The sequence below is a fragment of the Pseudorasbora parva genome, chromosome 5 (genome assembly GCF_024679245.1).
Source record: "Pseudorasbora parva isolate DD20220531a chromosome 5, ASM2467924v1, whole genome shotgun sequence".
NCBI lineage: Eukaryota > Metazoa > Chordata > Actinopteri > Cypriniformes > Gobionidae > Pseudorasbora > Pseudorasbora parva.
In genome coordinates this window covers 38,012,078-38,038,705 of record NC_090176.1, presented here as the reverse complement: position 1 = coordinate 38,038,705, position 26,628 = coordinate 38,012,078, and the positions used below count along the sequence as shown (strand labels likewise).

Below are 26,628 nucleotides of genomic sequence, written 5' to 3'. Positions count from 1 at the left end.
CTTTTGTGTTCTATAAAGGAAGTCAGATGGGGTTTGAAATAGCATGAGGGTGAGGTATGATTGATGACAGAATCTGATTTTAAGTGAACTATCCAACAAAGTCTGTACACAGTTTCCATCTTTCATCTCACCTCTTTATTTAATTTTGTGAAAGCCTAAAGGTGCACTAAAATATCCAAAAACCACTAGCACTGTTTTGAATAGGCGACTTCTAGCGGACGGAAAAGTTACATAGTGCACATTTAATGTGCCCTCTCAAACTGAAATAAGAATAGGACAGTGTGTAATACAGTTTGACCTGTCGAGCAAACAGTATAAAAACACATGGACACAATGAACCCTTCATTGGAGAAGACACGATAATGGCTTCAATGGCTTCATGAAGAACCTTTAACATCCATGGAACCTTCCTTACACAAAAGGTTCTTATAGTCCAAAAACGTTCTTTAGATTATTTAAATGTTTTACACACTAAGAAAAAAAATTGTTCTTTTAAGCACTGTTTTACACTTAGATATAATAATATAGGAAACAGTGTGCGTATTTGGTCTGCTGTCCAGGGGGAGGGCTCTGAGCTCGGAATGTGGCCAGGGCCAAGAGTACTCCCTCGTATCCCTGCCTGGGATAAGAACAGATAAGAGTGAGGAGTTGTGGTGGAGGTGGAGGAGGGATGCTGGAAAACTGTCACAGGAGATGGCTATTTATATATAGGCCTCTCATGTTGAAATCAAAGTTCAGGGGCTCATTTTGTGCTTTCATTATTAATAATTGCACTAATTATATTTTAAAGTGATCTTAAAGCTACACTATGTAACTTTTCTGTCTTCTAGGGCGTAGTTTGATGACGCCAAGTTTGAGAGCAGAATCTTGGGACATGTGGTTTTCACCTTACAGCCGGTGGGAAAGAATCCGGATAGGACTTTATTAGTGATTATTACCGTTACTGTTGTATGAAGCAGAGATGGACCGAGTGTTAAGGGAGCTGATCAAGGCCACTGGAGCGATTGTTGTAATTACGTGGTTCAAGAGCAACTAGACTTTTATTATGAAGGGACACAGTCGCCGGTACCATTTGCGCTTTTCCGGTTATGACTATGAGGTAACACAGCTCTGTTTATCATATTTGATACATTTAAGTGTGTTTAAAATGATGTTATGACGTTACTCTGTGCGTTAGCTCAGCGGCTGCTGTGACACTGCTAAGAGTAAAGCGTTTCTGCCAAATAAAACTGGAAACCGAGGGTAACGCATGATGCAATTTACAGGCAACTCCCTCAGACGTCCCGGCTCCTTGGTGAAAATAGCTATTTTCTCACAATTTACAAATTTGGAAACATTTGGGATATTGTCAGAACTCAACTGAACAAAATATATAACACTGGCCTGATGGTTTTTGGATATTTTACTGTAAAAAAAAAAACACACATAGTGTACCTTTAAGCAGTCCTTATCTATACTATTTTCAAAAGTTTGGGGACAGTAAATCTTCTTTTTTTTGGAAGAAATACTATCCAACAAGGACACTTTAAATTGATCAAAACAATAAAGACTTTTACATAAAACAAAAAAAGCAAGAAATTATATTTAATTTAAATGCTGTTTTGTTTTTTGTTTTTACTTTCTAGTCATTAAAGAATCCATAAAGGTTTCCACAAAGTTAAAATATTATGCAGAAAAAAATATGTTTAACAGATAATGAGAAGAAATGTTTATTGAGCACTAAATCAGCATTAAAATGACTTCTGAATGATCACATAACACTGAAGAATGAAGGCTGCTGAAAATTCAGCTTTGCCAATAAATTACAATTTAAAATATATTAAAAAAATATACATGATTAAAATATATTAAACAGAAATTCTTACTAAGCCTAAAATTTTGAACATTAGTGAATCTATGTTATCCACATTGAGACACGAATGCATCTCTGGCACAGTACCATTATCTACAAGCAGAGGCTGAAAACTTTGGATATTGAAATATTTGACCCCCTCTCTATACCTTGACCCAACTATTTCACTCACACACACATGCAAGCCACTATCGGTTAGCAGAAATCGATTAGTTAAAAGCACATCATGTAAACGTCAGTCAGCGATGTGGCAAAATGATAGTAGACACAGAGGACAAAGGCTAAAATGCATCAATCCCGAGAATTACCACGTATCTGTGAAATCTTGCCATGACAGGACAGGGTCAAGGCTCTTTGAATCTCTGCCAGACTCTCTCAGGTTTCATTATAAAGTCTTCTATTAGTATCCAGTATAGTTAGTCTTACTCTTACACGACCCAGCAGGAGACAGAAACTGATCAATACGCAGAATACCTTAACTGCTCAAGTTCTAAATATATCCTGACCAGGACCTGACATGAAACCTGTAACAGTCTGTACATGTACCTTAGATGTTTATATTGCCTCATCCTCTGCAAACCATTCAGGGCCATATTTTCACATTTATAACACAAAAAGACAAATAAATAGTGACATAACCAAATACACTGCTATTGCTTAGAAGCACAACATTTGAATTTATCTCTCCAAATGACAATCCTTCAAAGCAAAACGAGCATTATTATAATAGTATTATCAATAATGTCAGCTATTGATTACATGAGCTTCATGAGAAAACTCTGCTTTCCTGCCCTATGATTATGGGGTTGTCTCAGAGCTGAGAATATAAATTACTATTTCACCACTGTGCTTTTTGTTCAGAGCTACACTTTATTCTTGTCACGGAGCGATGGGCCCCCGAATCAAGTCCCATTTTCAGCCCAACAAAAGCTCTATTCTCTATAGACTAGCGGAGTGATGCTGTTACCGCCAAGTCACATTTAGTGGAAAACAATGTATGACATTCCAATTAAGTCTTAAGACTCAATGCATTGGGTTAATAAAGGTATGGTCCACACAATGGGGAAAAAAAGCTCTTGTGGCCGATTAAAGTCACCATAAAAATCTAAATGGACAATTCTTTTTGAATTGTTTTCCTAATGAAATATTGCAGTATTTGTTATAAACATTTTTATTGTTGGACTACATTATATAAAATAAAAACATCACAGCCTCCCAATCCTTAATTAAAATAACTTTTTTTATAACCCTTTCTATTGCAATGACATCTCTTCTCTGATGTTTACATATGCAACATGCAGATGTCTTTTCTTCTTTTTTTTGGTAAAAGGTAGCCTACATGTCACAATATAACAGCTTCTGTTTCATGCCTTTTTTTACTGCACTGACCTCAGATTATATTATATATATAGGCCTATATATATATATATATATATATATATATATATATATATATATATATATATATATATATATATATATATATATATAAACATAATGAATCAAGTACCGTTGTTATTATGAAATATTATTTGCAAATAAGCGGGAATAAAAAGCAGGAAGCTTTTATATGTCCTAGGGGTCATAGCGGTCTTGGTTAGCCTACTACACCTCTCTGCCAGTAGGCCTACTTTATGTGCTAAAAATATACACAATACACTTTACATATAAAATGGGAAGGAATCTTTCGGCTAAATTCGTCATTTACTTACCCTTATGTTGCTCCAAGGCTATGTTGTTTTCATCCGTGAAACACAAGAATACGAAATTAACGGATGCTTGTAACTAACTGTTAAGCCACTATGAAATACGTTTATGATTCGTGGGCTATATTCTATGTCGTCTGAAGGCATAACAGCTTTGTGTCAAAACAAAAAGACATTTTTTAGGTAGCATGTTTAATCAAAATATTGCCCTTCTACATTAGAATCTGGCTCACAAGATAGCGCTTGCCTTGTTTGTTTACATAAGAGAGCAGCGCTGTAACTCACTCGACGCCATATAAGGAAATAAAGGCGGAGCAAACGTCATTGCGGTAGACATGAATATATGAAAGAAAAAAATATATTTATGGTCTTTTTGTGAAAATGAGAAAAGAGTTGTTGACGCGTTTGTTTTTTGAATGTAAAATTATCCAGCATTTTTGGAGAGAATTGGCAGAATTGATCTTTAATTTAGTAAAGATTAATAAAGGATATTAATGTGCGTTATGTAAACAATATGATTGTATGCCTATGTCTTCTCTGAAATTATAATAAAAAACAAAATGTCATTAACATGTTTAAAATATGGTATAATTTTCAGATCCCCTATTACCAATTAATGCCACACTTTTTGTATTATATGCTGTTATGTTTGTTGCCATTTTGTTCTTTGTGCTTTGGATATATGTAAATATTTGGATACAAGGTTTTGTTTGAAGAAACACAGACTTTAATCATAATTTTAAGATAATTTAAAATGCAAAAAATATGGACTTCTGCGAAAATTTAGATTTACATTTCCAGATGATATCTGTCCTGGGGCCTATTGCACAAAACTAGAAAAAGGGATTAAGTCGGCATATCTTGGTGATCTTGTCATCTATATGCAAAAGTTAGTACACCGCTGTCATGTAAACGTACCCTGAAGGCACACTCATACCAAGAACGATAACAATAACGAAAGATAACTGTATATTAGCGGATAAATTGAGCCAGGATCACCAAGATATCCCAGCTTAATCCCTTATCCAAGTTTTGTGCAATAGGCCCCTGGTCACCAGCGAGAGTGCCCTGGGATTACCACCAGAGGGCACTCAACCCCGAACTGTCATTCTATCAAAGACTACATTACCCATAATCCTTTGCACGGTCCATTGTTTACACCTGTGTCTCATTTACCTCAATACCACTGCCTATATGTAGCCTGTTCACCCTGTCATTTACTGCAAGGTTTTGTATGTTGTTACACTGCTTCTCTGAGTGATTCCTTGGTTCTTGTCTCTTGGGTTTTGGCTTTCTTGCCATTTTTTTTTTTGATTACCCTTTTGCCTTTGTCCCCTGCCTTGTTTGCTTGTTTGGATTGCCTGCCTGGATATTGACCTATTGCCTGTATTTTGGATTACTTGCCTGGATTGTTCCTCTAATAAAAGCTGCATTTTTGATATTTTTTGTTTCGTTTTTGTTTATTGTTTCATAACAGCAGGCCTCTTCGATTTCTTTGAAGAGTTACTTTCTCATGTGGGTTGCAGTTGAACACTTTCAATCTCAAAGAGAACATCACATGCAGCTGGCATGCGTATGAAGTTGCATGCTTCGCTTAGGCAAGACAACATTTTGGCGAAGTGCAGAATTTAAGTCAATCAATTCATATTCCAAAAATATTTATTTCAAAAGGAAATCAGGAATGCAAGTAAGTTATGGCTCACAAAATGCCCTTTCTGGCTTACATTGACTGAAAAAGGATAAGACAAACCGCAGCTATAAACTCAATAGGTTAACTGTGTGGTACAAAAGGTTGACAAGAAGATAAATAACAATTAAAGACATAATTGACAGGGATGAGAGTAACATTGACTGTATAGTTTCATCCAAGATGTTAACAGCAGATCTGTTAATCCTGTAAATTGCGAGGTGGGGGCCTCATGGATCTGACTTGTTTTTTGAGCACATCCCAGAGATGCTCGATTGGATTGAGTTCTGGGGAAATGGAGGCCAAGTCAATATCTCAAACTCGCTGTTGTGCTCCTCAAACTATTCCTGAATCATTTTTGCTTTGTGGCAGGGTTTATTATCCTGTTGAAAGCGGTCACAGCCACAAGGGATTACCATTTCCATGAAAGGGTATATTACCTGCAACAACGTATAAGTAGGTGGTGTGTGTCAAAGTAACATTCACATGGATGGCAAGACCCAAGGCTTCCTAGCAGAACAATGCCAAAAACATCACATTGCCTCCGCTGGCTAGCCGTCTTCCCATAGTGTATCCTGGGGCCATGTGTTCCCCAGGTAAATGACGCACAGAGAACTGGCCATACACATGATGCAAAAGAAAAGGATTCATCAGACCAGGCCATTTTTTTCCATTGCTCCCTGGTCCAGGTGATGTACAGGGTTCAGCATGGACACTCTGACTGGTCTATGGCTATGCAGCCCCATACACAACAAACTGCAAACCGCATAACTGCTACAGTACTGTTAGTTTGATCGGACCACGCGGCCTTCGCTCCCCACGTGCATCAATGAGCCTTGACCAACCATGACTCTGTCACCGGTGGACCACTTTTGATAGATACTGACCACTGCAGACCGGGAACACCCCACAAGAGCTCCAGACGTCTAGCCATCACAATATAGCCCTTGTCAAACTTGCTCAAATCCTTACGCTTGCCTGTTTTCCCTGCTTCTAATACATTAATAATAATGTATGTGCTAAAAAATATTTTGTGCTCATAAATGTATAATTACTTCTTTCAGTTAATTAAAGTATTTTCATAAGTTTATAATATGTCATTGAAAATACATACGGGTGAGGGGTTTGAATGTCTGGTCGCCATGTGGCTCCTCCATCTTGAAAGTACATTAGCCAAAGAGGGACATATCCGTAAATTCAAGCTTTGCCTTTCGCGTTTTAACACTCGATGGCACTTATGGACGAGGTCGAACTGGAAGCCATGTTAATCTTGGACTAAATTGGCCACCGTAGGAGTTCAAATGAAATCGGAATTGAGATGAATAGAAACAAATATTCACTGGATTGTCATATACCTTTACACCGCTAGGTGGGGGGAAATATCACAGTGTAGCTTTAACTTTGAGAAAAAAATGTTCACTTGCTGCCTAATATATCCCATCCACTAACATGTGCCGTGGTGAGGGGATAATCAGTGTTTTTTACTTCATGGTCACGTCATAATGTTACGCCTGATTAGTGTATATCGGTTCATATTTGTTGCCTTTTTCCTTGCTTACAGTGACACAGTCTTAACTTCCAAGATATTCCCGAAAAATATGTAAGCTATGTATGTTCAACTACTGATAAAAATAAATGCAAAAAAGTTTCATAACTATTATAAAAACAAATCGCTGGCGGTTTCGTGTGGTGGTTTGAATACAATTTGCCTTTATTTTGAGTGTAATTTGTCATTCAGTCGCACTCAGTATGCAAACATTATGTTAATCACATTCACAAAAAGAAAGTTTAACTGGGATAAATTTTGGTATTTTGACTGCAAAAAAACTTCAAAGACTAATGAATTACAAAGCACAGGCTGAAAAGTACTGATCTAGAAGTCCACTTAGTACAAGGGAAAATGTGTCACTGCCCATTCATGTTACTCATTCTCAAAACGAATCATGCAGTCATGATTTAGCATTATCAAAAAGGTATTCGGAAAGATTAATTTCTGTGCAACTTATGTGAGAATATGAGTGGTGTGCGTTTGTGTTCATGTTTTTCTATCCCGGTGGGGACTTCCTCCTGATGACCTAAATTGAGGTCCCCACAAGGAAACAAGCATATAAATTACACAGAACGTTTTTGTTTCTTTTCTTTTTTTTGTGATGGGTAGGTATAGGGGTAGGGTTAGTGGATATAATATATAGTTTGTACTGTATTAAAACCATTACATCCATGGAGAGTCGATGGTGAACCAGACATGTGTGTATGTGTTTTTCTATCCCAGTGGGGACTTAAACCTGAATTAACACTGACTCTTGTCACTGTGGGGACCAACATTAAGGTCCCCATGAGGAAACAAGCTTACCCTTACGAAATATAATATCTTGAAATATATTTTAATATATGGAATAATATATTGATGGTATTATAAAATATATTATATATTCATGTAATATATTGCAAAATATACAAATGATTGCCGCTTTCATTATATTGCAATATATTGGAAAATATAAATATTAAATTCCATATATGTGAATATATTGCATGATATTTTCAAATATATTGCAATTTATTTTTGTTTCGTAAGGGTATACATCATACAGAATTAGTTTTTTTGGAAAATGTCAAATGTTTTGCATGATGGGTAGGGTTACTGCAAGAAGATAGAATATACAGTTTGTACAGTATTTAAAAAAACATATTTGTATCAAGAGTCCTCAAAAAGATAGCAAACCAGACGTGTTTATATGTGTATGTGTGAGAGAGGTTGTGTGATCCGACATATGTGGTTTATGAGGACACTTCCTGTGTCTATAAAATATAATAAAGTGGGATTTTTTTTATAATTCAAAAAACGCAGAACATTTTCTGTGATGGGTAGGTTTAGAGTAGGGGGTAGAATATACAGTTTGTACAGTATAAAAACCATCATGCCAATGGAAATCCCCATAAACCACACATGCCAGCTTGTGTGTTAAGCTAAATCAGCCCGATAACACCATTGCAGAATAACAAAAAGTGGTTTAACATTCCACTGATGAATGAATGAATGAATGAATGAAAGACTGCGAGAAAATACAGGCACATTCTGTTCCTTAAATTCTGAATGAAAAAGTTTAGGGCTACTGCTGTGTATCCATGCCAACATGATTCTATTCTTCTGGGTTACTAGGCTCTTAGCCATCTTGAACCATTCAGTGAGCAAGTTGAATAAAAAAAAAAAAAAAAAAATGCCACACACATTCTAGTACTATATAACAAGCAACCTAAAACTAGGCACTATGCTGATATTGATACTTATATTTACATTTAAATATATTTATTTAGAAATTAAATAAATAAATGCGAAATACTCAATAAGAATACATTTAGAAGTGTAATTCTTCTATGCAGTACAGACCTGCAAAGTTATCACTTGCTGCCTACACAAAAACATCACTGGTACATTTACTATATGTATCCATATTGATATACAACAAACTAAATATTACAATTATTAAATATTGCAAAAAATCTAACTGTCAAGGCAGGAAGTTATTTAACGAGACCGCATTTTTAGTGAAGTTGACACAGTTTATTCAAATTACACAATTAAAAACTTTCAAGTCTATCATGTGTCAGTAGTATCTCATTACAATTACAAAACAGCTACAAAAACTACAATTGTTCTATATAAAAAATATTTTAAAATGTACAGGTTAATTCAGAACAAAAAACTACTGTAACGCCACACAGATAACTCAAAAGTAGTGCTAACTTGATGGTCTAGTAGTATGTCTCTCTTTCCACCCAACCTGCAAGGATAAAATAATATAATGTATTTTTACAGTATATTCATACAGTACTCAGACATACATTAGTATTAATTTAAATACAACTGACAATTTACAATACAGTGCAATTGGTCAGAACAAGGGTGCAGATTACCTCCAGGGTTCCTTCTAAGGACGAGCTTTCTGATTTCATCATAAATAAAGATGAGAAGAGAGTATGGGAATGCACAGAACCACCAACTGAGCCTGTATATAGAGTGCAGAACATAAACAAAAGAAGCAGGCAAGAAATATCTGTATATTTGTTTTATACTAATACATTTTAGCCTACTTGAGTGGGTACATCCTGAGAGCCACATCCATGCCAGGGCAGTAAGACAAGAAAGCCGCTAGTGCTGTTTCCTCAAACAATCCAAAGATCAGGATTTTGTTCCTGTAGTTATAGACCAAATATTTTGTGAATAGACAATAAATGAATGAAAATCTCTTCAAGAGCATGGCTTATGCCCATTCAGAGCTCATTTGTTCTCCCAGACTCACTTCATTCCCTGCTGGAAAACAGAATTACGCCTGGTCTTGCAGATAATCAGATCGGCCCACTGCACAATCACAATGCTGGCGAAGAATGCTGTGTGGCAAGTGAACTCCACAATCTTTCTCTGTTCATATGTCTGAGAAAACATAACACTGTGTTGGTAAAATACAAATCTAAAAGTATTAAAGCTGCGGTCCGTAACTTTGTGCCCTAGTGGTTTAATGGATAGTTCACCCAAAAATGAAATTGAATTCAGCAAAAAATTCATTTTTGGGTGAACTAACCCTTTAATAAACAGAACTGTATGCGTCTTGCGAAAGAACACTGTAGACGGAGCTACTTGTCTCTGTTTATGTCTATGGCGAGTCATGCAGGGACTGTGCTCCTCCGCAGCGGTTCTTACCAGACCGGCCTGAAATAGTCCCAATATATACACATATATACCATAATGATTCGGGGTAAAAAAAAAAAAATAGTTTGGAAAATGAATGCTGTACATTCTCATTGTAACATTTTTGTAAATCTTGAACACAAAAAAGTTATGGACAGCAGCTTTAAGAAAACGTCATGAAATAAACATTAGGGTTTTGGGGCTATATAAAACTATATGCTAGTGTACTCCCTGTTGATTACATTACATTTTAGCAGATATACACTTCAGCTTAAAAAGACGGGAGTAATGGCTGCTGAAAATTAAATTAAAAGTTTCTGATCAAATAAATACATCCTTGGCAAGCAGAAGAGACTTCTTTCAAAAACATTTTCCCAAACTTTTGAATGGTAGAATATACATTTAAATTGACGCAAACATTTATCCAATCATATGCTCTCTCTAGAACAGGGGTTTTCAAATCATTCCTGGAGCCTCCCCAGCACTGCACATTTTGGATGTCTCCCTTATTAGTGTCTTATTTAACACAGGTGTATTAACTCATCAGCTGATTAGTTTAGTACTCCATGAGCTGAGCTGGGTGTGTCCAATAAGGGAGATATCCAAAATGTGCAGTGCTGGGGAGGCTCCAGGAATGGTTTTGAAAACCCCTGCTCTAGAATGAGAATGTCCCTCGCCTCCCCCTTACTAGCATGTTACAAATCATAATTCACAACTGTGAATCTGAAATCGCCTCGTAAATCCTTAATTGCTACATTTCCTATGTTAGTCCACTAATACAGTTCACTCGGACAGCTGTTGAGTGGACATCGGCTGTACACTCGTTATGTGGGATAGAATGAATGCACTCTATAATGGCCACTATGAGGGTATAGGGGGCGATTTCAGGTATAGCCATAATTTATAGTACCTACCCACTGTTGCCCGTAACTGTCCTCCAGGTCATTAACATACTTGTCATCCCAACCTACACGAATTCCTAGTAGTCTTGATGGTAGAAATCCATTTTCAGCAAGAATGACAAAGTATGCAAAAAACCCAGCCAAGGCCTGAATCATACCTGCAGAACCAGACAAGACCTTGCATTTCAATTCTTTTTTAATTGTGAAGCAATATTACAATTGTGAATAATGATTCTAATGATTGTGAGAAGCTTTTTTTATGGTGGCATGTTAGTCAGCAAAAAATTGGAACATGCTAATTTAGCACCTGATCGAATACCAGTAAAAGTGACAATCTTCTTGGATCCTTACAGAAGTTTATTTACATTAACTACAACTTGAAATAAATATAAATATCACAAAAAAAATGTGTGTATATATATATATATATATATATATATATATATATGTGTGTGTGTGTGTGTGTGTGTGTGTGTGTGTGTGTGTGTGTGTGTGTGTGTGTGTGTGTGTGTGTGTGTGTGTGTGTGTTTTTATTAATTAATTAATGAAATCAATATTTTTATTCAGCAAGGATGCAATATTGATGTGCATTAAAATTGACAAAGACATTTATAATGTTACAAAAATACCTTTGCCATTACAGGAATAAATTACATTTTAAAATATATTAAAATATACAGTTATTTGAAATTGTAGTAATATTTCACTATTAGTTTTCTACTCTATTTTTCATCAAATATAATGCAGCCTTGGAAAGAATAACAAACTTTCAAAACTTTTGAATATTTTAGCGTATGCATTCTGATGTTTTTACATTTGAGATATGTATAAGTATCTCCAGGAATCAAACCCACAATCTTAGCATGTTTACCACCATTATCTACCAATTAGGTGACTAAAACAAAGCCACAAAACCGCTAGTACCTACCTATCTGCCCATATGCAATGCTAATAAGTCTTTCATTCACCAACTTGTCTGTTTTAGGGTTTCTGGGTTGTCTCTTCATGATATCACTCTCAGCAGCCTCATATGCCAGAGAAATAGCAGGGACCTTGAAAACAAAACAAAACAAAATAATGAAGTGTCATCTTTTGTAGAGGTGAAAAGACTTAATGCCAGTATGACAAAAAAAATAATCCAGTGTGTTTAGCACTGACCATGTCTGTTCCCAAGTCAATACACAGAATGGTAACTGTTCCTAGAGGCAAGGGGATGTTGGCGATAATGAAGAAGAGGAAAGGTGTGATCTCCGGGATGTTACTGGTCAGGGTGTAAGCAATGGACTTCTTCAAGTTGTCAAAGATCAGACGCCCTAGTTTGGAGAGAAAACACTAATAAAAGAGCACACAACATTGGGAAGATATGAATAGAGGTTTCCCATACCTTCTTCTACACCTGTGACGATTGAGGCAAAGTTGTCATCTAGCAGGATCATGTCAGCAGCCTGTTTGGACACGTCGGAGCCAGCAATTCCCATAGCAACACCAATATCAGCCTTCTTCAGTGCAGGAGAATCATTCACACCATCCCCTGTTACAGCCACAATGGCTCCCTTTGGAAGACAAATTATGTTTTAACATTAACTAAAAATTGCAATTTTCTAAGGGGTCGGTTGAAAACTTCTGTTGGGATATTAGGATCAATTAGAAAAATGTTAAGATATCATTTAAATATGCTTAACCCCAAAGTTGATATTAATACTGTTTTATTTATTTTTCATTCTGCTTCTAAAGACACTAATCATAAAATGAATTGTGATTAACTGTAATTGAAATGCGATTATTTTATTTATAATCAGTTTCTCCTCACCACAATCTTTAATTTTTTTCAGCAATGTTATTTTTATATATATAAAAAGATTATACAAATAAATTGTTGAATTCTCTTCAGGTGTATATCAAATATTATTAGTGGGTATAAAAATAAAACTAAAATAAAAATAATTTATATATATATATATATATATATATATATATATATATATATATATATATATATATGATTACAATTTGAAGTAACTGTTACTCCAATAATCTGTAAACCATTACTCCAGTCTTCAGAGTCACATGATCCTTCAGAAATCATTCTAAAGGGCCCAATATACTCACAGCGAAGTTCATTTTCGTTCTTTGATTAGGGGTAAAGATGTTACAAAATACCTTTGCAGCGATATCAGTGCTGCCTAAACTTGGTTTCAGGATTAAATAAAAATATTAATTTATTTAAAAAAAAATTAAAAAAAAACTTATTGACCAATATTTTCATTGAACATAATACAACTTAGTTGTCTTTTTATTTAAAAAGGGGGCCCCTCACAAGGGTTTTTTACTGTCTGTTTAATTGATGTATAAAGGTCCACAACCCATTATTTTCAGAAGTCATTACCTGTCGCTGACATCCCTCAACAATAATCAGTTTCTGCTGTGGTGACGTTCTGGCGAACACAATTTCTGTGTGGTACTTCAGAATATCATCTAGCTGTTCAGCCGTAAGGTCCTTCAGGTCTCCACCATGAACCACACAGGCCTTTGCATCTCTGAAAATAGACATTCGCTGAGTTATTGGATTTATGTCAATGCAAGTTCCAGTAAAGTTTTTAGTTAAAAGAACCCACTGCGATACCTGGGGTTGACCTCATTTACAGGTATATTCAAGCGAGCAGCAATGTCTTCCACAGTCTCATTACCCTCAGAAATAATCCCAACACCCTTTGCTATGGCTTTTGCGGTGATTGGATGGTCACCGGTTACCATGATAACCTAATAGTTCAGAAATATATTTGTAAGCAAAAATTATATAATAAATTCAGCACATATAATGGATTTTCATCTCTGCTTTACCTTGATTCCTGCACTTCTGCATTTGCCTACAGCATCAGGCACAGCAGCACGTGGAGGGTCAATCATTGACATCAGACCCACAAAGCACAGATTATCAGTAGGGAAATTCACATCCTCAGCATCAAACTGGAAACCTTCTGGAAACTGGTCATCAGGGAGGTTAAAATGACAGAAGCCTATCGAAGAAGAATGTTAATGATAAGGTGAACTCAAAACCTTTATTTGAAGAAGCAGTTTTTTATTCTTTTTTTTACCCAAAACTCTTTCTCCAAGGCCCCCAAGCTCTAGATAAGCATTCTGGAAGGATTCTTTCATTTCATCATCCAAAGGCTGCTCCTTCCCTTGGATCAATATAGTGGCACAGCGTTCCAGGATTCTCTCCGGGGCTCCTTTCATGACCAGCAGGTGTTTAGACTCTGTGCCACCAGTTGGGTTCTTGTGCACTGACAGCTACCAATACAAGCATCAGATCATTTTAAATAATTATGAGATTTATTTTATTAATATTATGTGAAAATTCCAGATTTCAATTGAACATGTTTATTCAAATTTGTGATTAATTAGAAGAAAGAGCACACAAACGCATGTTCCTACCAAGCTTGAAATAAGGCTTTAATGTTTTTGCAAATCCACATTTCAACACAGATCCAATATTTTTTGTTGCATTTATCTGCATTACAAATTAGAATCCATATTGTTGCAATATTATTGCAATACCTAGATATGGTAGATCCTAAATCCAGCACCTGATATTTGTTTGTAGAGTTGAAAGGGATTTCCGCTGCTTTGCTGTACTTGTCTCTCATTTCTTTCACAGATCCACAGCAAAGCTCAATGCATTTCAGCAGAGCAGATTCAGACGCATCCCCAGCGACATCTCTCTAAACATTTAAACACACGTGATATATTTCATTTACAATCACATCCATCCATCCATCCATCCATCCATCCATCCATCATTCCATCTATCCATCCATTTTATTTTTTATAATTATTTTATGCAATATACATATATGCTTCTTTAAAAAAAAACATATACCCACCAAAAGTTATTATATAACTTGTGCACTGACCTATACAGCCTGTGACATAGGTTAGTATTAGCATAACTGTGCATCACATCAGAAACAAACCTTTAGAATTGGCACGTTGGTCTGTTCTGCCAGAAACACAGCCCTGTTGCAGAGACCAGCAACACGCGCCAATGCGGCCCAGGTGGCCGAGCTGCGGTCAAAAGAGGTCCCGCTCTGATTCTCTGTGGTGTCAGCCTCATGGATCTGGTTATCAAACCACATGTGAGCTACAGTCATGCGATTCTGCGTTAATGTGCCAGTTTTATCGGAGCAGATGGTTGAGGTTGAGCCCAGGGTTTCAACAGCTTCAAGGTTCTTTACCAAACAGTTCTTCTTAGCCATACGTTTAGCTGTGAGGGTGAGACAAACCTAAAGAACGAGAAACAGAGAGTAGGTGGCATACAAATATAAGGGCTTAACCTTCAAACTAAATAAGTTTGAACTAACTTACCGTGACTGTAGCAAGAAGACCTTCAGGGACATTGGCCACAATGATGCCAATAAGAAAGATAACAGCCTCCAACCAGGAGTAACCAAGAACTAGAGACAGAATAAAGAAAGAAAGACCCAGGAAGACAGCCACGCCTGTGATGATGTGGATGAAGTGTTCGATCTCAATGGAGATGGGCGTGCGCCCAACCTCCAAACCAGATGCAAGTGTTGCAATTCGGCCCATTACAGTACGGTCTCCAGTGCTGATGACGACACCACGTGCAGTACCTAACACAAATGTGAAGTACTGTATGAGAAGAGTAGGACACCAAAGTATCAGGCTTAAAATACAATTAATAAATTCAAACTGTATTCAGCAAAAACACATTAAATTGATCAAAAGTGGCATTAAAGACATTTATAACGTTACAAAAATGTCTATTTCTTTTGAGCTTTCCAGTCATCAAAAGAAGTTTCATGGTTACCACAAAAATATTAAGCAGCAAAACTATTTTCAACATTGATAATAACTAGAAATGTTTTTTTAGCATTAGCACATTAGCAAATTAGATAATTCTTAAATCAGCATACAGTATTAGAATGATTTCAGAAGGATCATGTTAAACTGAAAACTGGAGTAATAGCTGCTGAAATGTACATTTTAAAATATATTTAAATAAAAAACATTTTTTAAAGCTATGATAAAATATATAAATTATATATAACTGTAATAATATTTCGCAATATTTCTGTTTTTACATTGTCTGGGTATCACCAGACCAAACTCAATCTTTTAAGACTGAACATTGGTCTGGCTCTGTATTTTCGACTGCAAAATTCAAATGTCTTTTTATTCAATTGTATAGTCCTTTAACCAATCAGACCACAAGAGGCGTGATCAACAGGCATGATCCATCCTTCTCAATCCATCACTGTGTTGAACCCGCCAATAGCACGCCAGATGAATAAGCCGGCCTGTGATTGGTTCTCGCAAAAGTGTGACAGAAGCAGGATAAATGAATGTATGGGTTCAGTTTTTACTGTATATTTACTCAAATAAATGTAGCCTAGGTGAGCATGACTTGTTTTTCAAAAAAAAAAAAAAATCTATATACCAACCTCAAACATTTGAACAGTAGTATACAGTGGGTACGGAAAGCATCCAGACCCTCTTAAAATGTTCACTCTTTGTTATATTGTAGCCATTTGCTTAAATCATTTTGTTGTTTTGTATTTTGTTCATTTTGTTTTCTCATTAATGTACAGCACCCAATATTGACAGAAAAACACAGAATTGTTGACATTTTTGCAGATTTATTAAAAAAGAAAATATCCCATGGTCCTAAGTATTCAGACCCCTTTGCTCAGTATTTAGTAGAAGCACCCTTTTGATCTAATACAGCCATGAGTCTTTTTAGGAAAGATGCAACAAGTTTTTCACAAGTTTTATTTTTTTGATTTGGGGATGCTCTGCCATTCCTCCTTGCAGATCCTCTCCAGTTCTATCAGGTTAGACGGTAAACGTTGGTGGACAGCCATTTTCAGTTCTCTCCAGAGATGCTCAATTGGGTTTAAGTCAGGGCTCTGGCTGGGCCATTCAAGAACAGTCACAGAATTATTGTGAAGCCACTACTTTGTTATTTTAGCTGTGCGCTTGGGGTCATTGTCTTGTTGGAAGGTGAATTTTTCGCCCAGTCTGGGGTCTTGAGTACTCTGGAGAAGGTTTTCATCCAGGATATCCCTGTACTTGGCCGCATTCATCTTTCCCACGATTGCAACACGTCGTCCTGTCCCTGCAGCTGAAAAACACCCCCACAGCATGATGCTGCCACCACCATGCTTCACTGTTGGGACTGTATTGGACAGGTGATATTTTTCTCCATACATACTGCTTAGAATTAAGGCTAAAAAGTTCTATCTTTGTCTCATAAGACTAGAGAATCTTATTTTGCCCTGACTGGTGGAGGGCTGCAGTGATGGTTGACTTTTTCCTATCTCCTGAGTGCATCTCTGGAGCTCATCCACAGTGATCTTGGGCTTCTTCTTTACCTTTCTCACCAAGGCTCTTCTCCCCCGATAACTCTCCGATGCAGCAGAATTTTTTTGTGTAACCTTGGCCAGATCTTCAGGCAGTTCCTTTGACCTCATGATTCTCACTTGCTCTGACATGCACTGTGAGCTGTAGGGTCTTATATAGACAGGTGTGTGACTTTCCTAATCAAGTCCAATCAGTATAATCTAACACAGCTGGAATCAAATGAAGGTGTAAAACCATCTCAAGGATGATCAGAAGAAATGGACAGCACCTGAGTTAAATATATGAGTGTCACAGCAAAGGGTCTGAATACTTAGGACCATGTGATATTTCAGTTTTTATTTTTTAATGTCAGAAATGTCAACAATTCTGTGTTTTTCTATCAATATGGAGTACTGTGTGTACATTAATGAGAAAAAAAAAATACTTAAATGATTTTAGCAAATGGCTGCAATAATAAAAAAGAGAGAACAATTTAGGGAATACTTTCCGTACCACCTGTTTGGAAAAATATTTCATATTTACATAATATGATACCATTTAAATATGTGATACTGCACAATACAGTTCAATAAACAAGAGGTTAATATTGAGTAAATTACATTTTAGACAATATCACTAGTGTATTTTTGCTTTGATAGAAAAAGTAGCTCCAAATAAAACCACAGGAGAATTAACCACTGGTGTTTCTAAATTAATCGAATGAGAAAAGAAAATGTTTTAATGACTCGCTCATGAAGTCAGTCATTTGTTTAATTTCTGAATGAATCAAGTCAGTGACTCATCATAAAGAGAGTCACTCAATGGTATAATGAGTAATAATAAAGTCAATGATTCAATATGACTTCTGGCGCAATATGTCTGCCGTCGCATCATCCAGGTGGATGCTGCACATTGGTGGTGGTTGAGGAGATTCCCCCTTTCTATATGTAAAGTGCTGTAAAGTATAATTTCAGGGTATATAGTAACCAGAAATACCTATAAAACCTATATAACCTATATAAATGTAACAAATTATTATTATCAATAAAAGTAAAGGTGTCAATATAAAAATATAACAAAGTGTATGACTTTATTTACAATTAAATCTTAACAATAATGAGGATAGAAGTAAAACGCTTTACTGAACATCTCTAGTGAATGAGAATATAAAATACCTTCCACACAATTGGTGGAGAAGAAAGCAATATTCCTGGTCTCTAGAGGATTATCATTTGAGAAATCCGGGGAACGTGTCTGAGGCTCTGATTCTCCAGTCAGAGAGGAGTTATCCACCTTAAAACATCCAATTTAAAAGTTACGTTTACACAAAGCCACTGCACCAGAAAGGAAATATGAAGTTCACACTACACTGATCAAGAAATGTGGACTCATAATAACCTTGCAGCCATGAGAGGCTACGATTCTCAGGTCAGCAGGGATCCTGTCACCACCTTTTACTTCCACCAGATCACCAACTACCACTTCTTCAGCGTTAATTTGCTTCTTCTCACCATCACGGACAACCAACGCTTGCTAGAAAAGAAAAAAAGAGCTATATAATATATAAATAATCTTAACAAAAACACATAAGAAGACAAAACTGCAATTCATGTAAGCTTGTAGACCAGTTCATTAATTTAAAGACAAAAATGGTCATTTTAAAGGGATTGTTCACCGAAAAATTAAAAATTTTCATCATTTACTCACCCTCAATTTGCTCCAAACCTGTATACATTTATTTGTTCTGTTGTACACGAAGGAAGATATTTGGAAGAATGTTTGTAACCAAGCAGATACCCCTGCCAAACCATTGACTACCATAGTACTAAAGTTAGGAAGAGATTTGTACCTGTGGAACCAAATTCTTGAAAGAGTCCATAATTTTTGAGCTCTTAGCATCTTGATAGTACGAGAAACATCCCGTGATGATCACCACAGCTGATAACACAACTCCCAAATACAGCTGCATTACACAAAGAGGGACAGTATTAGATATAAAACATCCAAAAAAGGAACACATATTTTTCAGCACTCCCTCTCACATTGTCATTGGCAGGCTCATCCTCCATTGCGGCCTGAATGCCATATGCAAGAAAGCAGAGAACGGCACCTGTCCACAATAGCATGGAGAAACCTCCAAACATCTGCTTACAGAACTTCACCCATTCTGGGGTAGTTGGAGGTGGTGTGAGGGCATTAGGTCCATCACGGATCAGAATCTCTGCCGCACGGGCGCCAGTAAGACCCTGATGAAGTCACAGAGAAGACTATGTTAGTTACTGTTTACTAGTGAGTCATTTTATAAAAGCGAGAATAACACTTGGAGGACTTACTCTGCTCAAGTCTGTACCATACTTACGGTGGAGCTCTTCCAAAGTCAGTTTGTGATCATCCTGAAATAAATGTTATACCGAAAGATTCAGTCTTTGGAAAAATAATCGAGTGTATTATACTGAAACAAAATTGTAAATAAAGACTTACCAAATCCACTTCCTTTTTCAACTCATCCATATCATTCTCCTTCTTCTTCATTTTGTTCTTTTTCTTCCCTCCATGTTCTGATGTTGCCGCCAGCTCGTACTGGTCCCGTCCATCCTAAAATAGATATTTGAAACATTAAATTATAACTTTAGGTGTTCCTGGCTATGACAATTCTTTCGATTTTGTGGCAGAATTTAGGATAGAATTCACCCAAGGAATAAATGAAATATAAAATTTTGCTATTATTTACTAACTCTTATATATCAGGCCCATCTGATTTTCTTTCTTCAGTGGAACACAAAAGGAGATATTGTGAAGACTGCACTGGTTGCTCTTTTTCATGCAATTACAAAGCTTTCTCAACCTTTTCAAATAGGGATGCATGATATATCGGCCGATATATGTTATTTTTTTATGGTATTATTATCGGTCCAATGCAAACAATTTGCAGATATATTAAAGCAGATAAAATTTGTATAATTTCCTTCAGCTGAGACACTTCAGATGTGCACTCGTAGCCATTATGGTTTTGAATTGCTTGAAATATGATTGAAATCACTTCAAAAAGGAAAATACAGTTACATCCAACATGTGCAGAACAGTTCTGTCATATATTATAGGCTACATAAAATTATAATAACAACATTAGGGATGCACCGATACCACTTTTTTGGAAAACGAGTACAAGTACGAGTACTTGCATTTCAGTACTCGCCGATACCGATACAGAGTACTTAAAAAAAAACATGATTTAAATTTACAGGTAACAGCTTTACTTTAAAAACAAGGGACTAGTTTGGAATTAAGAACATTTATTTAAAATGAAAAGCATGTTGTATGCAACATATTACAGAATAAATAATTATTTAAAAAAAATTAAACAGTGACAGTGCAACTCAAGTATTTTTTTCATAAAAGTATATAAATTCTGCGGAATTGTTTCGCATGTAATATGGCTGGTTGCAGCGTGAAACTCTCGTCTATCCACTGGGAGGTTGGGCTAATTAGTGACACGGGGCCACTCGATGATTGCCTGTGTTATTTTCACAGCACGTGGATTGTCTCTGGACATTTTCTCTCGTCTTGCAAGAGTTTGCTGATGTGTGGGTTGTGTTGGTTTAGAAGCGTGGGTAAACACTTTGTACTCATTACTTTGTACTAAATGCACTACCTTTTGAGCCTCCTCTGGACAATTTCGCTGAGCACAATTTGCAGTCCGCCTTTGTTTTGTCGTATTCATGCACTTTGAAATAGTTCCACACTGCTGACGTATCTTGTCTCGTCTCGCCTTCTCCCCGCTCTGAGCTGTAGCCGGGCCTGGGGGCGGGCACTCGGCACCTGTGATTAACTCCTTACACGCCGCTCAAGCCTAGACATTTCTCAGACCATGGTATCGTCCCCGGTATCGGGGGACTTTTAACGAGTACGAGTACTTTCGAAAATGTGGTATCGAGGCCGATACCAGATACCGGTATCGGTATCAGTGCATCCCTAAACAACATTATAATTCTGTTTGGGACATGGCTTTTAATGTTGAGATTTTTGGTTTTGTAATCAGGTCTCAAAAAGTATATAAAAATTTGGATTCAGATTTATCTGCCAATATATCGGTTAGCGCCTTTAAAATATAAATAATTATCGGTTATCGGACAAAATGTTCTTATCAGTGAACACTTTCTATTTTTAAGCTTCTAAAAAGTATTCAAAAACACCATAAAAGTGGTTCGTACAGCTTGTGCGCTACATTCCAAGTTGCCAGAAGTCAACAACATATTTAGGTGAGAAACAGATCAACATGTACACTGTTTTTCACAATAATATTCTAATCCAGAAGGCTTCTAACCTGCTACCAGAATATTGCATCAGTGAATTGCAATAAAGAACCAAATCAGTTTGATTTGTTGATAAATCCTTCAGACTAATTCTTGTAATTGGACCAATAGATTCCCTGGAGAGATCTGGCTCAAAAGAGTGATTTGTATGCCTTCAGTAGACTTGGAAAGTGAACAGACCACTTTTGTGATATTTCTGGTGCTTTTACATCCTTTTTAAAGCTTGGGTGAGTCTTGTTCATTGTAACTGCGTTAAAAAGAAGATAGAAAACAATCTTCAGATTTCTCCTGTTGAGTTCTGCAGAAGTCACAGAAGTTTAGGAGAATACGAAGGTTGATAATAAATGATTTTTTTTTTTTAAAGGAACCAGTATATACTGCAAACTATATAATGAATACATCACTTATTACATCATATCTCATGTGGTGAAGATGAGGGCAAGCCCAACTATCAGATTACTAAAACATTTTCAAATTACTGCAAACCTCCTGAGATCTCAAGGATATTTTATGTATTTTGAAGGGATCAGCTTTCTCTTGACATGATCTGCTACTACATGGAACAAACAAGTCTAATAATGTTCTGTGGCACAAAGCCAGTCTCAACTAGGGACATTGAAGCGACCATGTCATCTTGGCCTCTATCCAAAGAAAAGAAACAAGCGGAAACAACAAAACCTTTCCCACAGTACATTTCATTTCCAAAAGAGAACATGGGTAGGCAGAAGTGGGAGTATCATTATTTTAGCCCGAATATCTGTGAGGGTCAGTCACACATTCACAAATATGCAGCAGATAAACACCAGCACAAGACTTGTGCTCATGTTTTATTCAGCTGTCCAGTCAACCAGAGTTCAAAGCAATTGTTGCCTCAGGCAAACATATTTTGCCACCTTCAAGGTTACAGGAGCAACTGTTGTGAGAATGAAAAAAATGTTTCAACATTTGCAAACAATCCCACTTAACACCCAATCAAAAATGTATTTGGTTGTACAGTGAAAGAACATATGAGTCAACACTGTAAAAATAGGTGCAGCCATTAGGAGGCAAGCATCTACATGTTGACATATTTTCTCTATACTTATTAAAAAGGATTAGAAAGTTTTATGGTCATTCTGGTATGCTGACCTAGATATAAAAATAACACCATATTCTTAAGGGGATGAGAGAAAACACGCAGAAACAACAACTTGTGACTAACTAGAATTTAGGAAGTTAGAACATACGCAGCTGTCGCATTGAGCAAGAACAATTACAGGGAAATAGAACGTTTTTTGCAAAGCAGTTGATACGCAGTTTTAAATCATGAGTTTTCACTGTGTAGCCCATTGCTAATAAGGCTGGAAATAGCGATGAACAACAATGAGCATGCACGCCACAGGTCATACTACAGCCTACGACACTCCCACTTCAAACTGAAATACTCAGTGAAGTTATAGAATAAGAAAGAATAAACCACTCCACAAACCAACAACATTAACTGCACAGAACCTGAAATATTTATTCTACTTAGTTTTCATCAGACCATCTCTACTAGATAATGGAAACTGAGTAGAAGAAATATTTCAGATTCTGTATTTTATGTCATATTTCATTTAAGTTAACGTATAGATAAAACGAACCGTGGTAAAGTAAGTTATACAGAGCTTGTTGCCTATTTGTCACCAGCGATCTTCAGATATTGAATATAATCCGTATTTTAACTGTCATACGCATTTTGACAACTATTAATGTAAAATATGCTTTTAAAAAAAATGCGTATTTAAAAAAAATAAATAAAAAAAATCATTAAAAAACATATTTTACTTACCCCAACTCCCATTTTTGCTTGTGAGCGGCGACTGTGCTACTTTATGTTTACTTTCAAAACCCTTTTCAAATGTTTGGAGCAGAGCATCAGATAAGCAGCGCCTCTGCTGCAGCTCAACTCATATGCGAGTCTCGATAACAAGTCTGTGTAGAAACTGAACAACCAATAGGAAGAGAGCAAACTCTGTGTGTAGCCTGTGTGTTTGTTCGTGTGTGCACAAGAGGACAGAAGTGTAAAATCTAAGATTTGAATGCACTTAAAAAAATAAAAATAAAAATTATATATATATATATATATATATATATATATATATATATATATATATATATATATATATATATATATATATATATATAGCCACGCTAATAATAATGTCTGAAATAAAATAAATAGAACAGAATATGTTTATACTACTGTAAATAATTCATATATTTAAAAAAAAATCTATAAAACAAACAAAACAATTATATTCAGTGCAGTCAAAATCTTATAATGCACAAAAATATATCTAAATAACAGGAGTATAAGAAAATGTACAAGACAATTAACAGTATAAATACATCAAAATATGAACAAAAAATATGTTCTTTAAAAAAATTAACACATGGAATAATGTCTGTGTGTGGGATATTGGCAAACAAAAACTGTGTAGATTTTATAGAATAAAATAGATGTTATTTTAAACATAAGCACTTACCTCATCATCATATGGTTTTATTAAATTAATTACTATTTTGTTAAAATCATTTTTTTTTTTTATTAAATCAAAAATTATTTTCACCATTGGTTGCTTTTGCCTCCCTTGCATGTTTTACTCTGCTTGTAAGGAAACCATGACAATGTGGGAAACCAAGAACGCCAGGAAACCTACAAGTGGCTAAAAGATAATAAAGCATTGAGCTGGAGCCATCCAGCGCAAAGAGGTGTTGCTGTGTAGATTTGAAGTTGTCCTATAACATTATTTGTATTATGCAACATCATAATTGTTAGCTTATGTCTAAATACTACTGCATTTTAAATCCATTGCTCTGTAAATCTGAACGCTTCAACATAAGGTTTTAGGACCTATTATGCACAAGCTTTGGTGGTAATAGCTAAGCCACACTTTTCTGTCACCAAACATCTTAAACGCCAGAAATATCAGTCACGTGCAAGAGACAGAGCTGCGAATGGTGTGAAGCAAGGCTACTTCAATGGATTTTCCAATTACATTTGATGCATTGCTTTTATTTTATGTGTAAGCCTGTGATTACAAAGGGTTATATCACTCAAGCACTCAAGCCTATGTTTGCTGTTTTATCTGTTTATGCCAAAGGGACACAGATGCTCCCTTAGACAAATGCATTGTAATTCTCCCCTTTGATCTGATCACAAATCCATTAAAGGCATTTCTCTCATTGGGACATATCAAAGACCATCTCCGGTTTCTCTTGATCTCTGTCCAGCTCGCATTAACCATCTCCCCGTTTCAGACGTCCATAGAGGTCCGAATATAGACCACACGCACCTTTTTAAACAGGTCTTTTCATGGATCCTAACAAACACAAACGTGTCACTCTATAGACAGTGTTAGATAACACCATCCGAACCCTGGACTGAGATACAATGGCCACTGTAACGATCCTGATGGTTGATGGAAAAGCCATTTCGTCTGTCTTAGAAGAGGGCTAGGGCTGGTGGGCATTCTGTCTGTGGTTCACTTTACTGATGCCTGTTTATAATGACGTGACAAAACCTGTTAGACAATGAGGAAATTAATGATTGGGGATGTGACCATGACAGCAAACAGAATGGCACTTCATATTAACGTGCCATATCAAACATCAGGTTTGATAAAATCCATATTTACAAAGGAAAACAGATATGTGCATAAAGTGTAACTAACTATTTAGCATTTAATACACAATGGGAAACTGACAAAACTGATTTCTCAAGGCATGGGGTAAATATGTCTAATGGCTATGGTGTTGGATCTGAAATGTCAGTGTTGAAATGTATTGGTAAGAGGTTCATTGTAAAAAAATATCTGGTTAAATTTACAGTGGAAAATCTGGTCATGATGGTTATCACAGGATACCATATTTTACAACTATAAATTATATACTAATTGGCTGGAGTTCAAATTTGGGCTTTTCCCAATACTTATGCAGAACAGAAAATAAGATAATTGGAAGAATGTTGCTAAACAAAGTTAGTGAACAATGATTTACATTGAAAAAATCAGACATTTCACAAATGAGTCGTTGACTAAGAGTGTTGAGTTATAAAAATGAATAGGTCTTGGAAAATTCTAATAAGAATGTCTGAGTTCATATTGTAATCTCAGACTTTTCTATAACAGACTTGGCATCTAGAATTCATGAAAAATTATTTTCTGCTCACAATCTAAGCATTTAAACAAAAAACATATCTTTGGCTCATTTCAACATGGGCTGGGTGTCCCAAAGCACCAACTTTGCTGTCATTCTCCAGTTATCTTACTCCTCACTTACCCTGAGTTTCTGTCTTTGCATATTTGTAACTGTCAGTCTATGTCTGTGTCAGCGACAGACGGTTCATCTTCACGTCAGTCCCGTTGTCACGCCAGCCTTTCTAGCTCCTTCCCTCTGCACCCCATGCGTTTCTCTCTATCAGTGCACCTGTCACCACTGTCTGTCTCTCTCTCAGACTGTGCCACTCAATCTTGTCTTGATGCTGAACATCTTCGTTCGAAGCCTTTTGATGTTAGCTCTGTCTCCAGATCTAAAAAGATGCAACAGATGTGAAAGTATCTTAGCATCGAATGTAACAGATGGTCCAAATTTGTCACATGAAAGTTATAGTTCCCCCAAAATGGATAATTCAAGTTTTACTCATTTACCTTCATTCTTAACCCATATTGTTTTCTCCGCATTAAAAAGATACAAAAATAATATTCACATATAAATTTTTTTTAATACAGTTTAGTAACTACTAGCTATAAAGTTCTAAAAAAATAAGAATAAATAAATACTATTCTTGCGTTGTAAGTATCGAGTATGATCACTTTTATGGTGCATTTGGCTCATTATTATGTTTTATTAAAAGCAGCGAATCATATTCCAAGTCCAAACCATATTTAGACATATTTTTTATATATTTCAATATATCTAAAGATATGCAAAAAGACCATATATATATATATATATATATATATATATATATATATATATATATATATATATATATATATATATATATATATATATATATCAATTATTCTTTTTTTTTCTTTTTTTTAATATTTGATCAAGTATTCATTAAGAAAATATAATATTTACAAAAAT

General features: G+C 35.9%; 1 protein-coding gene across 3 annotated transcripts; it reads right to left on the bottom strand.

Moving 5' to 3' along the window:
- Positions 1-8,788: 8,788 nt before the first annotated feature.
- On the bottom strand, positions 8,789-25,851 carry atp1a1b (ATPase Na+/K+ transporting subunit alpha 1b). 3 transcript variants are annotated; one of them, XM_067444211.1, is made up of 22 exons: positions 25,816-25,851; positions 19,682-19,795; positions 19,534-19,593; positions 19,243-19,446; positions 19,050-19,163; positions 18,599-18,733; positions 18,376-18,493; positions 15,203-15,471; positions 14,812-15,120; positions 14,425-14,559; positions 13,933-14,128; positions 13,679-13,854; positions 13,461-13,597; positions 13,224-13,374; positions 12,222-12,390; positions 11,996-12,150; positions 11,766-11,889; positions 10,850-10,995; positions 9,550-9,680; positions 9,341-9,442; positions 9,164-9,255; positions 8,789-9,030 (listed from the first exon to the last, which is right to left on the bottom strand). In XM_067444211.1, the coding sequence occupies exons 1-22, from the start codon at positions 25,834-25,836 to the stop codon at positions 9,002-9,004; spliced, it is 3,087 nt and encodes a 1,028-aa protein (XP_067300312.1). In that variant the 5' UTR covers positions 25,837-25,851; the 3' UTR covers positions 8,789-9,001. The 3 variants fall into 3 exon arrangements, with proteins under 3 accessions (XP_067300312.1, XP_067300313.1, XP_067300314.1); XM_067444212.1 differs by lacking the exon at positions 25,816-25,851 and adding an exon at positions 23,324-23,480; XM_067444213.1 differs by lacking the exons at positions 14,812-15,120; positions 15,203-15,471; positions 18,376-18,493; ... (4 more) ...; positions 19,682-19,795; positions 25,816-25,851 and having other exon boundaries at positions 14,396-14,524.
- Positions 25,852-26,628: the final 777 nt, after the last annotated feature.